This window comes from Callospermophilus lateralis, chromosome 5 (assembly GCF_048772815.1).
Source record: "Callospermophilus lateralis isolate mCalLat2 chromosome 5, mCalLat2.hap1, whole genome shotgun sequence".
Classification (NCBI taxonomy): Eukaryota; Metazoa; Chordata; class Mammalia; order Rodentia; family Sciuridae; genus Callospermophilus; species Callospermophilus lateralis.
Genome location: NC_135309.1, coordinates 156,969,824 through 156,987,006, shown reverse-complemented (window position 1 = coordinate 156,987,006; position 17,183 = coordinate 156,969,824). Strand labels below are relative to the sequence as shown.

The 17,183-nt window shown below is 51.1% G+C and overlaps 1 protein-coding gene across 1 annotated transcript in view; it reads right to left on the bottom strand.

Annotated features, from left to right (window-relative positions):
* Positions 1–2,737: 2,737 nt before the first annotated feature.
* Positions 2,738–17,183, bottom strand: part of Dap (death associated protein) — a 58,288-nt gene continuing 43,842 nt past the window's right edge. The window contains exons 3-4 of the mRNA XM_076856217.2: positions 4,403–4,445; positions 2,738–3,143 (exon numbers count right to left, since the gene is read on the bottom strand). Of these exons, the coding sequence (XP_076712332.1) occupies positions 3,030–3,143; positions 4,403–4,445 (157 nt within the window). The 3' untranslated portion in view covers positions 2,738–3,029. The remainder of the gene's footprint in view (positions 3,144–4,402; positions 4,446–17,183) is intronic.

Here is a 17,183-nt window from a genome sequence, read left to right as displayed (position 1 = left end):
GGGAACCAGGGGCAGACGGCTCTCTGCAAAGGGGGGCATCTGCCCCTTTGCGCCCCCTTCTAGTCTTCTCTCCCCACTCCTGAAGATGGCTCTGCTTGGTGACCAGTGGCACTGCCATGAACTGAGCATGGCAGGTGCAGTGATGGAAAGGTGATTTACTAAAGGAACAATTAATGGACTGGTGTGGCCAGGAGTTTAGCAAGAGGTTGGTGCCCTGGGTTGACTAGTGTCCTCCCCCCAAAATATTCAAGCACTGACTCCCACTGACTGTAGATGTGACCTCATTTGGAAGTAGGGTTTTTGCATTTGTAATTGGTGAAGATGATGTCACATTGGATCAGAGGAGGCGCAAATCTAATGACTGGTGTCTTTTGGGACATTTGGACATAGACACATACAGAAGGGGATGGCCATGTGACTGCAGAGTCTGAGATGAGATTTATGTTTATGTTGCTCTGAGCCAGAAAATGGCAAAGGTGGCGGCTGCCTGAAGCTTGGTGGTGGGAAGGAGCCCCTCTTGTGCCTCCAGAGGGAGGACAGATGTCCTGCCAGCACCTTGACTTTCAACATCCAGACTCCAGAATGGGCAGAGGACGCGGTTCTGTGGCTTGGAGCCACTCAGTTTGTGGCTCTATTATGGCAGCAGCAGGGGACAATGGTATTTCTCAGTGCCAGGGAAACCCCCGGGGTCAGTCCCGTCCATGTCTGATGTGTGTGTGGTGCTTCCATCCACCAGTGCGTATTGATGGAGAATATCGACTGCCCCATGATACAAAATGAGTAAGACCCTCAGCCCTGTCCCCAGGAGGCAGGACACACACACACAAACAGCAGCTTCCAGAGGCAGCAGGATGTGATGGAGAGGGCTGCAGGGAGTTGCATTGTGTGACAACGGCCACACCCAAGCTTGATCCATCCTGACCTTGCAGCTTCCAGGGAGAAAATTCCAGGGTTCCCTCCCAGCTCAAACTCAGACTTGGTCCTGCACCTCTGGGTTGTCTGCCTCCTGGTCTCCTCTGGGACACCTTCTCATGCAGGCAGATGTTTGGCATATAACAAAGAACCAACTACCGACCACCACCTCTAGGCTTACTACGAGTAATTCCCTTTAAAATCTGTTCCCAATGGGCCTGCTCAGCACAGGGCCAGCCCAGCTTCTGGGCCCAAGTAATACATTTCGACCAACTATATTAAGCTTTTCCATTTTTTGCCAATCTCAGTAGATGATTATGCTCCAGTTGCCAGGTGTTCAACAGTTCAGATCTGTGACTGGGAAATGATTTTTTGAAAATATTCATCACGTATGTACATTTGTATTTCTACTGAAATCACCTGGCAGCCCCAGGAAAATGTAAAAGGGAATCTCTGAGATGTGAGAGAAACAAGCCATGAGAATTGTTGTGGGAGCTTTATTAGAATCTCTATTATTCTTGCAGTCGGCGATTGATAAACTCATTCAGAAAAGCACTTGCTTTCAGGGATCTAGAGTCCACAGTCGCGTGTGCAATCTAGCTTGGAGTTTACGGAACGTGCCTCTGGAAAAACTGGCATGCCTCTGGTGGCAGGAGGTCCTTTCAACAAGACAGGGGCAGGCTGCTCCTGTGGCATGTTCCATGGCAGTACTGCCAGCCTAGTCTGGGTCTTAGAGACACCCTCTCTTCACACCTACGTTTCAGCAATTAAGAAATATGAAATTGGCAACGTGGGCCTTGAGGGTTATACCCTGGCATCCCAGGAAACCAGTGCTGCCCATCAGTGTGATGCTGGGCTTCTCCCCCAGGGAAGAGGACAAGCTGACCTTGACCAGCTTGCCTTGGTTTTTGCCAACTGGCACACAAGCCTGGAGAAGGTACCAGAAAGGCTGGTCATATGAAGGATGCCCACAGTGCCACCTGGACCTGCAGCAGACTCCACTGCTGGTGGGTGGGACGGTCAGGCACACCCTCTCCTGAGCAGCACTCCAGAAGCTTCTAATGTCTGCTTTTTTGGAAAAGCAGAGCACACCATAGCCTCAAGACAAGGACTAATCTAGGGCATCTCGGGGCAGGAGACACGTGTAGAAACTGCACAATCTGATGTGCCCAAGTGAGGGTGGGTGCGGGCGGATGTGTGCCTGGGTAGGAGGGATTCTGGTCTCAGGGAGACAGACCACGCTCGGGGGGACATGGTGATCCCTGGGGAGGCAAAGGGCAGGCCTCGACCCCGTCTCTCATGCTTTCAACTCTTGTGTGAAGCACCCCAGAGCTAGCTGTGTCCTCCTCCACCCTGGGCAGTGGTCACCTCCAAAAGGCCAGAGCAGCCCTAGAGGTGACTGCTGAACCCTGAGGTCTGTCTTGTTCTTCCCAGAGCCTGGACTGAGACGATGCTGATCTCACTTGGCAAGTGCTCCTGGGATCCCCCTGCCCACGTCCTCAGCACAATGGCCTCTGGAAAGAAAGAGCCTTTTCAGAGCTGACCGCTTTCCTTTGTGTCCTGTGATGCTTGGGCACCTGGTACTGAGACCCTTGTTGCCCAGGGAGGGATTCAGTGTCAGGTGCCTGCTCAAAGGCCCTCCCTGAGACCTGCCAGACCAGCCCTATGTCACACCCTCCCGTGGCCGTGTAGACTGTTACGTTTTTGCTAAAAAGCATGAAAAGGTTGTGCTTTTCCTTAACCTTATTGAATCTTGCCACACTGTGCTCTCTTGTTCTCAGGACCACAGGCAGGACTTCAGAACACCGCGAAGACAGAATTAGGCTAAAGGGTGAAGGACTTCATTTTACTTGGGTCTCAGCAAATTCTGCTAATGGCACTTCTGGGGGAGGGTGCGAGGATCTTTCAATGACATCCCGCCAAGACTCTTAGAACACATTTGGGGTTTGAATATTTCTAATTTTAAATATGGAAATTTAAGACAAAGGAAGGGATGCTTGGCTTTGTCTTAGATTTCCCAGGTTGAGCAGCTCTTGAAGAAGGTGCTGGGTCTCCACTGGGGACGTCACAGGGAAGCGAAGCCAGGACTGTCGGGGTGTCGGGGTGCAGGTGCTCCTTTACTTGCGAGGCTGCTGGATGTGCTGGGTCCTGGGGGAAGGGTGCTTGTCTATGGAGGCATGAGGTTTCTGGTGAGCCACCTGTGCAGCCGCTGGGGGGAAGTCCTTGTCACCCTGTTGGAGACACAAATGAGCCACTGTGAAAGGGTGGGCTAGGTGCCAGGGCCCCACACCCAGCATCCACTGGTTTCCTGCAGGGAAAGCAGGGGCTGAGGGGCAATGGGGCAGTGACCTCTCAGCAGTGAGGAGCCCCTCTTCTGTGGCTGGGGGCTGAGGCTCTCAGGGGGCCTCAGGACCAGGAGCTGGGCGGGGGGGGAGGGCAGCACAGAGACTGTGTTCGTTGGCTCTGCCCCAGGCCACGAGACAGATGCACAGCAGGACTGGCTCTGCCCTGAGCTGGGTGCTGGCAGCTTCCCCTGCTAGGTCTTTGTGATCATCCACATTAGGGGCAAAAGGACCAAAACCTGAGCCTCAGATTTGCCATCATGGCTGTGGGCCAGGCCTGGGTGCTGGTGGGGAAGGAAAGGTACAGGAAAAGGGGCATGGCTGTTTTCCAGGGGGTGGGGGGGTCAGTTGGCTTCTTGCACCAATAGTGGGCTGTGACGGGGCTGTGCTTGGTGGAGCCTGGCCATGGGGTGGCCTCACACTTGTGCTGGTGTGGCAGACATGTCTGTCTGTCCCAGGGTGTTTGGATGGCTGTGGCTACAGCTCCATCACAGAGCTGTCCTCACTAGTGGCCCTTTCTTCAGGTATGGCATGATCAGGACCTGGATGTGCAGAGAGCAGCAGAGCCCAGGTGGCATTATGGAGAAAGCCTGCAGACAGGCAGAGTGTAGTCTCCCAGATAAGGGGGATTCGAAGGGTTAGGGTGCAACTGAACCATGGGTTTAACTCAGCAGAGGGCAGAAGAAAGAGCCATCGCTAGTACATAGTGGACGACGTAGCTGTGTGCTACTAAAGCTATTCATGGACACCAAGTTGTATTTCTTAAATTCTCTTGTGTCGTGACATGATTCTTATGTTGACGTTTAAAGTCATTTAAAAATATGAGAACACTTTTAGCTGAGGTCACTGAAGAACGCCTGCCCCAGGGCATGGTTTTTGGAGCCCTGGCTGTCTGCAGAGGGCAGGGGCAGAGGCAGGTGGTCCCTGACCACGGGGCAGCCAGGTCCCCTCTGTCAGAAACGTGCTGCATGAAGAAAACGGGACAAAAAAGAAAGTCACAGGCCCCGGGTGTGTGTGTGGGGGTGCGCAGTTCTGCGGGTTAGTCTAGGAGGGGTTCCCAAGAACCAGCATTGGGAGGCCGTGTGATGCTCTCATCTGATGCACGGCGTGGGTGCTGCAGGTGCCGCAGGGCGGGCGGGTGAGCTTACCCGGGCGATGACTCCCGAGATGAACACGGTTGGTTTAGGCGGGCTGGAAAACAAGAGGGAAAGGCGGGTTTAACAGGCCGGCCACAGAAGGTGACATGCAGCTGGAACGACAAAGAGGCCCAAGGAGGATGGGAGCCGACCCCTCCCTGGGTGCTGGTGTCCACAAGCACCAGGTGGTGGGGCTCTAAGTCTGAAGGCCCTTTGGAAAGGCCACTAGGAAGCTTTGCTCTGAAGTGAGTCCAAGCAAAGAGTGAGAGAGGAAAACAGGTGGCAGAAGACACAGCCCCAAAGAACTTCTTTTGGCTTGTTTTTCGGTCAGTCCTCAAATTCTCACTGTGAGGAAGCTGGGCAGTTCTGATTTGGTGGGACTGTGGAAACAGGGAAGTAGCTTGGCTCTGGGGTGAATTTCCCTCCCTCTCCACCAGGGGCTTCCCCGCCCAGTGTCCCCATGGAGTCCATGAGTTCCAGAAACTTCTAACCAGTGAGACCCCACAACCGATGCAAACTCCTGGCACCTGTGGACCACCAAGCATCATGGACTCAAGGTCCTTATGATGGCAGCTGTCACTTTTTCACCTGTAAATTAATACCCATCTTCCCAAACTGTCAACGGTATTGCGAGGGCAGAATATGGCACCCTAGTAGAATATGAGCCTTCATGAAGAGGAGACAAACCAAAGTGTGTTGGTGATGACCACTGTTAACATGCGGTCCAGGTCTGTGGACAGATGCACATGCTTTTCTTAATAATTTGAGCCTCCAGCTGCCCTGGGAGCCTCTCAATGAGATGGTCCCAACGTGGCTGCTTAGTGGCCTTCAGACTTAGGGCTGAAGCAGAACTTAGCAGTAGGAATGACCCCAGTCCAGTCATCCCAGGGCTGTCTGCAGGAGCACCCACAGGAGGCCACTCCTCGGGTCTCTAGCCCAGCCAACACACCCCTGCCCACCTGCCAAGGTTTAGCTGCCCTTTGGCTCTTGCTCATTAGGGAGACAGTCAGTGAAACGTGTAAGGAACTCAGAGTAAAGAACATGCTCTGACAACAATCAGGTGACAGTGGAGAGGGAGGTTCCATGGGTGCAGCTGCGCTGGGTGCGGCCAGCTTTGTGTTATGTTCTGCACAATGTGGCTAGTTAGGCTTCGGGGGAGGGAATTTCTGGATCATTATACCTAAAATTGATGGACACTTCTGGGTTAGGGAAGAGAGGAGGGGACAGATAACAGGGTTCCCACAGCAGTGGCCTCCCACAGGGTGGGGATAGCCCTTTGGAAAGGAATTCGGAAATGGTAAATATTAAGCACCACAGAAGTAAATATTAAATTTTCATATTGAATTATCATTAAATATTTTTAAATGAGTAAATACTGATGAATAAAGAAGTAAAAATTCAAGTATCACCTTTCAAGCCTACTTTGGGGATATATGTCTTAAAATGTACGCTGCCTATCCGTGCGCATCCAGATCACACATGATGGGCACCCATCGGTAGCGATGGGCATGAATCAAGAGCATCACGCAAGCTCTCCCGTCACCAGAGCCCACCGGGGCTCCAGGGAGTCAAGTGGACTGGAGGGAGGGCAGGTGTGTGCACTGTGTCTGCCACAGTGGCTCAGGAAGTGGCTGCAGCCACACCAACCCTGTGTTTCAGTGTTGCAGCCATGGCAGGCTCTGATCATCCTGTTGGGGTTGGAGTTTGAGACTGAGGAGTGGTCTGCGTGACTCAGGGTCTGATGGCCACAGTTGAAGGGATGAAGTACAGAAAGGGTGTGAACCTAACTTATGTGCTCCCATGAGGGCTGATTCTGGTCTGTAGCAGGGACAGTGATGGGACTGGGGGATGAGCTGTGTGCAGAGCAGACTTTGGGTGCGACCTAAACACTGTGCGTTCTATTAGACTAGCAGGCTCAAGGGTAGGGCATCAGTAACGCCTCAAAGGCTCCATCCTGCGTTGCTCTTCTCCAGTGCCTCTGTTTGGTGCCAGTCAGAAATAAAGTGGTAAAAGAAATGAGGCTAATTCCTGCGTATGAGGCATGATCGCAGGCAAGGCTTTTACTTTAAGATGATACTTCAAAAATTAAGAATCGTGTTTGCACGTGCAGAGCCTTCTAGCCACGAGGAGGAGACTGGGGGGGTAGTTTAAACAAGGACACCTGGAAAAGAGTCGGGTGCACCGCTGTGCTTGGGAAACACTGGCACATTAGATTCCATCAGGGCCCGTGCCCAGGGTAACCTACTTTCCAGGTTCTATACAGTGTGAGAGCTGCTTTGAGGATTTATGTAATCTGATGAGATTGTTCTGACAGGTGTTGTTTTGAAGGTGCACCATTATTCTCTCTCAGGAAATGGAGACAGGGAAGACTGTCCTCCCTTGTTTCCCGCACCCTCAGGCCTTGGCAGTCTCACCCAACACACTCACTGAACTCCAAGGCACTGCGAGTCAGTCAGTCTGGATTGGAGTCCTGGGGACAATTCCCAACATCAGCAGGAACTGAAGCTGTGCCCCGTGGGGATGAGGCAGTGCTGAGCCTGGTCCTGTGTCTCACCTGATAATGACCACATCATCAGGGTCACTGGTCTTGACTGGTCTTCCCTGTTCCTTATTCTCTAAATTTCCTTGGTGAGCAAAGCTTGGCATTTTATGGGCCCGCAGACAGACAGGATGAAGTGCCAGAAACAGCACTTAGGGGGTGGCGCCCTCACACCCCAGAGGGGGGCTGACATTAAGACTGAGCTCAGGGACTCAGTTCCCCTAGAGTCCCGAAGGCTGAGAACCTGAATTCACATTCTTTTTTTTTTTTTAGAAAGAGAGAGAGAGAGAGAGAGGGAATTTTAATATTTATTTTTTAGTTTTCGGCGGACACAACATCTTTGTTTGTATGTGGTGCTGAGGATCAAACCCAGGCCGCACGCATGCCAGGCGAGCGCGCTACCGCTTGAGCCACATCCCCAGCCCAATGAATTCACATTCTTAAACTCCACTGGACTCCAAAGCAGCAGTGACTGAAGTCAATTCCAACACACTGTATTCATGCCCCACTTACTACCCTCTCAACATGTGATTAATAGATAAATCACCAGGAAGACTTTTGAGTGTTCTAGGACTTTACGAAGATTTCCTTGTCAGTAGGGGTCCCCAACAACTCGGCATTTCTGCCCTGCCTCTGAGAGGTTCAAGCCACACCTCTGGCCTTAAGGGCCAGATGGGAACTTAGGGCTGACAGGGGTGCTCTTGTGCTTCTGCAGGCCAAGGGTCTCTGGTGACATGAATTAGGGCTCCTGTACTCTGCCCAGAGGCCCTTCCCGGGTCTACCCTCTTCAGTGGGACAGCCCAGCCAAATTTGAGGAAGTCTGCCATGGCCTCTGGGACATGCCCTCCCAGGCTCAGGGGTGGCTTCAAAATCCTGCAGGCTGCCCCTCCCTAACGCATTCCAGTGTGGTTTCCAGCATCGCCCAGAACCTCCCCATCGCCCCACAGGTACCCACCCTGTCCTCACAGGGCACCCACGTTGACACTGCTCTCCCTGAGCAAATGATTATGAAAGGACCCACGGCTAATAATTGTCACACAGCATGGCTACTGCTAGGCAGCTGTGGTCGGGGCAACCTACCCAGTGCCCTCTTCTCCTCAGCCAGTGGTGTGAGGTCCTCCTTCACCCTGGGGTGTGCTGCACCACCCTTGGAAAAATGCAAAGCCCTCGCCACCCCAAACAGGATTCTGCACAGCAGGGAGGGTTCACTGCCCTTCCGACTGGTCAGCCTGTCCTTCCCAAGCATGCTGATAAGGACTGGGGTTGGGTGCTACCATGTGAGAGGATTTGGGGAGGGGGAGACGCACACCATGCACGCATGCACATCAGTAAGCCTGGAAACCCAGGCGCAGCGCAGGTCCTAGGGAAGGCCAAGATGGCAGCATGGGCAGAACCATTTTCAGGTTAGTAGTTTTGACATGGGTTCATTTTCTGCAAATGCTTTTTCCTATTCACATGGACACCTTCTAAAAGAGCCAGTGGAGGTGTTTCTTGGAAAAATGCAAAGCCTTCCATCACCCCAAACAGGATTCTACATAGCAGGGAGGGTTCTCCTCTCCATTTTCCAGATAAGGGTGATAAATCAGAGATGGTCAATAATTTTCCTGAAAGCTATACAATAGCTAAGTGCTGGGAGCCAGACTTGGGACAAAGGCCATCCAGGGTACATGAGTGTGGCCAGGAGCCCCACCCCTCATTTTAAGGGACCTCAAATTATAGGTCTGTCTTCTGTCTATGATTTAGAATGCAGATAGTCATCTAAATGCAATATAAGAGTCTCTTGTTCAACCAGCTAATACATTAAGTCTATCTAAACATTCATTTTCTAATGTGAAATGAAGTTTTTTCTTAAAAACTATCATTTATGTCTGTAGCACTTAATTGGAATGCAGAATACTTCTGCTCACCTGAGTCTCCTCAGCAGGTGTGATTTCTATTTGAAGGAGGAAACGGAGGGTCAGAGGGCGTTGTAAATGTGTTCAAGGTCCCAGGGGCAGAGCTTGGGGACTCTCAGGCCACACTCTACCCACCTCATAGGTCTCTGTTCCCAGGTTTCAGGAATATGCTTTCCTAACTGACCAGTCAAGATGCAGTGGTCAGGTTCACGTGGAAGGACAGGAGGAAAGGTGACAAACCCACACCTTCCAGGTGGGCTCTGCTGTCAGACATCTATGTTCAAATCTGAGTCTGCCAGGAACCAGTTGGTGGGCAGGTGCTTGGCCTTTCTGAGGCCAGGTTTCCTCCTCTGTGGAATGGGCTAGCAGCAGACCCTACCACACCAGGTGACTGTATGCTTATGAGTACACACACACACACACACACACACACACACACACTGCTTAGCACACAGAAAGCACTCCATCAATGTTAGCTGTGGATGGTGACGATGACAATGATAACACCACCCCACCTGTCCCATGCACACTGCCGTGCACATTCATAATGAGTCCAGCTTTGCTTCACTGTGGATCCTATGGCCAGGTGTGGTTACTGCTTATCTAGAACAGAAGGGTTTCCAAAGTAAGCAAAGAAAGGGCCTCGCAATCGCTGGATTGGACGTGAGGAAAATCTCTCCAGGCCCTTCCTCTGTTTGGCTCGAAGGTTTGACATGGTTTAGGCAGTAACTTAGCTTCCAAGCCCACCGAAGACAAGAAGAAACAAATGCAAGTGGCACGGTGGCCAAGCACCCTGAGAGCTGCCGGGGGGCCCTGGGGAAGAGGGCTGGAGGAGAGGGTGAGGGGCCATCAGGGATGGGTCACCAGCTCCTCCTCCACTCCCACTTCCGATGCAGCCCATGAAACAGGGACAGAAGGAACACCACCATTGTTGACAGTGGTCAGTGGTGCATAGTGCCATCGGGGACTGGGAAGGGGCCCATCATGTGCCACTTCCCTCTCTTCCTGGTACAAAAGTAGTCAGTATTCAGAAAGGATATTCCCCTAAAATCTCCCTGCAAGTCCAAGTTGCCCAATGAGCCAGGGGCAGGGTATGAAGCTATATGCAGAGTCTCGATTTCACTTTTTAAAGCAAAGCCACTCAGTTCCATGGAAAGGTGCTTATCTGAGGCCAAACCACAGCAAAGCCCTAGTTCACCAGCAGCACGCTTGGGAGGAGCGTCAGGCTGCTCCAAGACCAGGAAGCCCATGAGGGTATCTGTGCCATGTCAACAGAGGGGGGAGATGTTGCTGTCATACCAGATCCAGTCCTACTAATGGACACTCCTCCCAGTGTGTTCCCGTCTGCTGGTGGGTCAGGCAGGTGAGCACTGGCTGGAAAGAATGTGATCATCTCTGTGGGGGCTTCAAAATCACTCCCATGCTTCAGTTGACAGCACTGTGTCCTCCTCTGCACCAGGCAGAACAGATGGGGACAATTAAAGTCCACCAAAGACTCCAAGTGCCTCTCCACAGTAGAGGTGCTGAGCGCCTAGGGCAAGGAGCAGGCACCTGCTGTGGGAGTCCACGCAGACCCAGACATGGCCACTGAGCTCTGCATGTGTGCACATGAGTGTGCATATCTGTGTAAGAGAACAGAGAGCTCAGTTTCAGGAAGAAGGGCATGTTTTAATTAGTATTCACCAGTGCGAAGTGAACGAGGTCGGGGTAGGGTGGGAGGGCTCATGTGGCACCCAGTTGGGTGGGTGGGTGAGGTGGGGCCGCCTCTGGTGGCCATTCTCTGGAAAGCCTTCCTTCTACCCATCCTCCTAATGGAAGTGACACAAATTCTAAAACAAATTCTGAAACTCTTCTTTGACTTTGCTCTGAACATGTGGCTTTGTGTTTTTATGAAATTTATGGAAAAAGTCTATTCCCATCTGAGGGGCTATCACAATCACTTTCTAGTAAACAGCCAGAAAACAAATGCTTTCCTGCTATTTTTAGTTCTTGAAATATCTTCCTGACCTGGTCTTACTTTTCTGGGCTTTTTAATTTTCTGGACACCAAAATAACAACGAGCGTGGCTGGTGAGCAGAGGGACAGCCTTGCCCCACTTACGTCCCTCTGCCTTGTTATTCTTCAAAGCCTGACAGTCAAGGGCTTCGTTCCTGTGGCCTGACTTCAGGTGCTGAGATCACCCCACAAGATGGCACTGCTGGTCCTCTCAGGGCCTGCAAGGCTCAACGATATCCCCAGGATGACAAGAACCAGGTGTCCCCTGCTGGCAAGCATGTCCTTTCTCTCTAAGGAGTTCCTTGTCAAGTGAGTCTGACTGAAGGTGAAAAACAAAAACAAAACCTCAGCATAAATGCTTTAAGTACAATTCTAAACCCAGGAGAAAAGACTCTGGAACCCAATTATTCCAGATTTAGTATGTGGAATTTATAGTGTTGTTCAAAAGAGCCCTAGCAAAAGAACTTGGCTGGGGTGGAGCTTGTGAGCTCTGTTCAGTCTGGTTCAATGACATTGGATTTCCAGTGAGAAGATGGTGCTTTGAGACACCAAAATCCCAGTCTTCAGATCCTCCAGTGAAGGGCCCGTGACCCAGCAAACCAGCTCTGCTTTCTTAGTGATCCACTCCCTCCTGCAGAGGGGGGAGAGGCTGCCTCCCTCATCAGGGCCGCAAATACACAATGTCTAACCCTGCTGGTTCCCGAGTGTCTCCAGATGAGCAGGGGCTGGTTGCCACTGGGAGGACAGTTCTTGCCTGGGTTCTAAAACACTCCTCCCAGGTGCTTGGCTAGCTGTTGATGGACACCTCGAAATCTCACCAGCCCCCTTCTGCAACTAGAGAAGACTTGAACCCCCACTCCTGAGTATGGGGTGTTCACGGCTTGCACATAGAGATGGGGTCCACCCTCCTCATGGTGAGGAGGAGGTAGGCACCTGCTATGGGAGTCCATGCAGATCCAGACATGGCCACTGAGCCAGCTGTTTAACAGGTGCTGGGATCTTCATTGTACCCATGGACATAGTTCCAGAGCTGCTTTCTCTCTTGACAACCAGAGAATTTGACTTGGGCTTTTCCCACTCCTTCTTCCCTCTGCTGTCACCTAGTCCCCTCCTTTCCTGGATGCAAAGAAGACAAATGATCACAGTATGTGTTCTGGTTACTTATCTTGCATCTCACAGATTTAATACACAGTGATGGTCCAGGGCCACTGTGGGCCTCTACCTCCATCCCTACACGGAGGAGAGGATGTCCTGGCAGGTGAGGGAGTAAGCGCTTGTGCCCAGCAGTTCTGCTGCTGCCCCTGCAGAGTGCAGAGCAGCTGAAGCCCAGAGGAAAGCCCCATGCAGTGGTGTGTTTGAGAGCCTGGGCTTTGGAGACAAAGAGCCCTGGGTCCACACAAGAAGCTCCTCTGTACTCAGTGTCCATCTGTAAAATGGAAACAACACCCGATTCATAGAATATTTGGGAGTTTTAATGAAATAACACTTTTACTTTGCTTAGAATGAACCTCTATTGACAAGCTCATATTTAGTGGTAATAACTGAATTAACTGACTGTATAAAGTCAGTCTAGAGCTGGGCATGGTGGTACATGCCTGTAATCCTAGCCACTTGGGGGCTGATGCAGAGGATTCCAAGTTTTCTAAGGCAAGATCCTCTCAAAAATAAAATAAAACAAATAAAATAAATAAATCAAAAGGGCTGGCGAGGCAATTCAGTGGTATAGAGCCTCTTGGTTCAATTTCCAATATTGGGAAAAAAAGTCTAGAAGTTGCTAAATTTTTCTTCTAAATTATAATTTGAGAATGATTTTTTTTCTCCTTTCTTCTCTTTTCTCCCTTCCTACTTCCTTTTCTCCCTCCCTTTCTTCCTGGGGTGGCTAAAGAATTTTGGGGTTTCTTAGAGCATCTCCGAGGAACGCGAGGTTGCCCACATTGAGTTTTCTCTCCTTTGTTCTAAGCACTGTGGGTATCACAGGGTGGGACTGGAGGTATTTCAGTGAGAAAAGATTCCTCAGTGCCACAGAATTTGGATTCCTCTGTCCCCACCCCCATCCTGTGTGTCCCCAACAACATATCCCCACCTGCACACGGCAACAGCCTCAGTAAATGTGCCAGAGAGGGTCATTTTTAGGGAGCTGTTAGGGAGGCTAAGATCTAAGGCAAGGCACCTGTTTAAAATGAAGCCATTCTGTGCATGTGTTTTACCAAGTGGCAGCGCAGAAGGAAGAGGGTAGATGCTGGGGGTGGGGTGGGGAGCCCCCTGCTGCTCTGCTCCACTGCTAAGCTGCTGGAAGACCCCTGCCAGTGTCCGCCAGCCCCAGCCTGCAGGTGTCTCTGGGATGCTGGGGAAGGCTCCCAGACCTGGCTGGGAAGTGTCTGCTCATCACACATCGAGGAACAAGTTGTGTGGTCGTTGGACAGTCTGTATGACCATGTTATATGTATTAAAACTTTACAAGTTACTCAATTTCAGTAAGTACCACACTTAAAGCGATTCCATCTTTTATTCTGAACACATTGATGTTTTAGGCTCCTTCCTTTGAATTTCAATTATGAGGAAGTGCCGGTGAATAAGCCGTGCTTATTAGACAGCTGGTGAAAATCAGAGCATTAATCGTTCCATCTTGAAATGGGAGCTTCAGGTTCAAGGGTCATGTTTTATAATGGTTTTGGGGAGGAGGGTATCCCCGGTTCAGAATGCAAAGTGTGTGGTTGGTACAAGACAGCTATTACAGCTTAAAAAGGAGAAGGATTACATAATAGAAAAATTTCACAAGACAACTGCTAATAAAATTCCTATTAAAAAGGACATGATAATCAAATAGACACTGAGAATCTCATTCTCTGCATCTCATCCCATCCCCAGAAGTACAGGTGGCTGGCTTTAAATGAGACAGCTGTCACTAGGTTTTTGCACAAACTCAGAAATAAAAGAAGAGAAAAGTGATTTCCCTGCTCTCCTGTGCCTTCAGCTGCTCTCCTGGTGGCAGGAATATGCATCTAGCAAGGGCGAAGCTCAGCCAGGGAGGGTGAAGCTCAGCTGGGCCAAAGCCCAGCACACTGAGCAATGGAGAGAGCTTTCTGGCTTCCCTGTTGCTGGATCCACGGAACTGTACCTGTAACCCCGCTTCCATGTGCCTGCGGGAGGGGCTTGGTGACCTGGGAGAGCAGCTCTGCCCAGCTGGCAGATGGTCTCAGGATGTGCAAATCCAACAGCTGTCTGATTGGAAAGGCCAGTTCTGGGGACTACCTCAGACCACATCCAGTGCTCAAGCCTTTTCTGGAATTAGCAGAAGGGGAGCAGAGTCAAATATGAAGGAAATCAAACCCCACCAATTTTGCTTCCTTTCAACAGCAGCTGGTGGGGAGGACTTCTGTTTCATCTAGGAGCCCATGTGCCCTGGATGTTCAGAGCAAGCAGTGATGGCGGAGCATGGAGCACAGCAGCGTGAACTGCAGGCAGACTAGCACCAGGCCACTTCAGCTGCAGGGTCTGAGCGCACTCGGAGCAATGAATAAAGTCTCTACCCGCTGATGCTCTCATGCTGAGTCAGCACAGGTCAGTTAGTACCTCTGTCCTCTGCACCAACAAGCGTTTGGTGATCACACACCATACAGGGTTCTGGGCTCAGGGTTGGGGTGAGGACATGGACTGGTCCTGAAAGGTCCTTTGAGAGGCCAGTGGGACAGCTGTGAGGTTTGCCGGAAGCTGGCGTGGGAAATAGGTCATCAGGATTTTCTGGGAACAGGGTTGTCCCTGTGTAGGTGTGGACAGCATCTGTCACAACCAAGAGGAAACTGTCCTTATGTGTGGGAAGAACTTCCACAAGTCCGAGCCTCTATTGAGAGTTAATTCCTTCCTGTTCCCTGGGACATCCAGGGAACCACAGCATCTCTTTAAACTTCTCAAATGAGGGTTTCGGGGGAGGAGTGAAGGAGCGGGTCATGCGCAGAGCAGGCGTCAAGCCATGCATGACTTGCAGGCTATGGCCCAGGGCCTTAACCTTCCTGCTTCCCCATGCTCCCTCGCTCCCTGAGGGGCTGCCCTGGGGCCTCTCCATGCTTCCCAGAGGACAACCAGATCCCATCTTACCCATGGGACAGTCAACCTGCCTTGTTATCTACAAAGTGAGGAGGCAGATGAGAGCTGGAGGGGCAGTCCCACAGGGGGACATGAGACCAGGGCTAGGAGACAAAAGATGAGTGTTCTAACCCAGAGCCAGACTGGAATTCTTGGAACTTCAGCTTCCTTCCTGAAACAAGGAGCCAAACATCTCCTCTGGAGCTTGCAGGAAGGAGTTTGGGGAAGGTCAAATGAGCTCCCAAACATTAGGTTTGTAGCACATGCAGTGTGACTCAGGAAGAGACCTGTTAGTAAGTGACATGTCAGTGGAAGCAGTTGTAGAGGTGAAATGAGAGTGTGGGGACAGCAGGACAGGATGAAGGCTACAAACGTCAGAGCAGACAGGCACTGTCCTTAGGTGTTGAGGATGCTCTCAGTTTGCACTAGGCTCTGGGACCACAGGGTGAAACTTCCCATTGCTCTGCAGGCAGGATGGGATGAGCAGTGCCCTTCAGGACACTGGAGGAGCTGAGATGCACCCTGCCACAGCACAGAGAGGGGACCTGGAGGCTGGACACGACTTGCCTCCAGGGAACGACAGGGCTAAGTAAACACTCATAGTTAAGAAGTCGGAGGAGAACTTATATTTATAGATCTCACTTTGAGATCATGTGTGTGTTGAGACCCCAACACTGAAAACTCCACTGGTCATCAGGCATGGTCCAGAAGACCCACTGTCCCACTCCCAGCCTGGCTATTGTGAGCAGGGGGGAGTGCAAGAATAGTACGGCTGCTTTTCAGAGAAGTTTGGGAACAACCACTGGCCATCACCAGCCAAGGCCACAAAGATGACTGATCTAGAATGTAAACTAAGTTTGGGGCCAATGGAGGAGCTGGAAGGAGGCAGGGGGTTGTATTGGGGAAGAGCATTTTCAGTGGCATGCCCTGCCTGGAGCTGTGGAGCCCAGGACACAGCAATCAGCATGAGAGGAACCTGTGCCCGCCATCACCTATGCTGTGCCTGCCCATCAGATACCGTCACCAAGCAGCCCCTGGGCCTGCCACAGAGCTAGGTGCTGCAGGCTCAGTGGCTGCCAACGCAGATGGGCCTACCCTGCTGGAGCCTAACTAGAGCAGGGTGCTGGGCTCCACAATGGTGCGGACTCAGGGCAGCCCTGACCTGCTCTGCCTACTCACCCAGGGCCCCCGTGTCTCTGGATCACATGCTACTTTTCAGGTAACGCCACTGTCTTGCATTCTGCCATCCAGGACCAGAACACACTGCCTGCCATCTACCATCCTTGTGTAGACAACGGGAGAGAACACAGAGACTAGCACTGACCCAGAAAACCTGGGCTGAGTGGCCCGAGCTCTGGAGTAGCAGGCTGTGCCTGTGCTGCCCTGTTCTGAGCATCCAGGGAAGGACCCAGGGAGAGGCAACCCCAGGAGGAAAAGCAGGGAGTCTGGCTGGGGCACCTGGATGCATGGCCAACACCTGAAGCATCTGTTTTTGATGAAGACTTCTTTTTCCAAGAAAATAAAGGGCATTGTGTCTAAAATGAGCTACCTGGGCAAAGTCCCCAGAGAAGCTGATTGTATCTCTGCTGCTTGTTCTGCAGGGAAGGTGAGGAGGGAAAACAAGGCTAGCTTGAACACTGTGTAAAGGCAGTGAATTCTGTCATGCAAGAAGAGCGCAAGACAAACCAGCAGTTCTTTTCAAGTTCAAGATTCAATTTGTTGCTTTTCCTGAGCATTTGCCTCAAAAGGTACCAATTTGAATGTAAAGAAAACACGAGCATCTTTATGGTTTAATAACAGGGCTTAACGACAGTCCTAAAATGGTTATCAGGGACACAAGTACAAACATTTTTCTGCACTGTAGTTTCAGAATGATTGCAATGGCAGATGGCATTTGTATTTGTCTTCCACCCTTTTCTTAAAAAAAAAAAAAAAAAAAAAAAAAGACAACAAATGACCAGCTGTTTCTCCTCTGACCAGTAGAGGGAGACACTTCACTCAAGGAGACAGACATAGGCTTTAAGTGTTCTGCAGGTTGGTCATAGGATCCCAATTCCCAGAGTAGCTGGGTTCAGGTATCTGTCCTCTGTCCTGGTATAATTACTGATAGTGCCTTCTTTCTCTCTCAAAGGTATCCCAGACTACACATGCTGTTGCAGTCACTCCAGGTTGAGACAATTTCAAAATGATCCTCAACTTTACCAGGGCTCTCAAGAGTTTCACTTCTGATGGGAGAAATGTGGGCATTCCCTCTACCTGGCACAACCTTAATGTTTGAGGC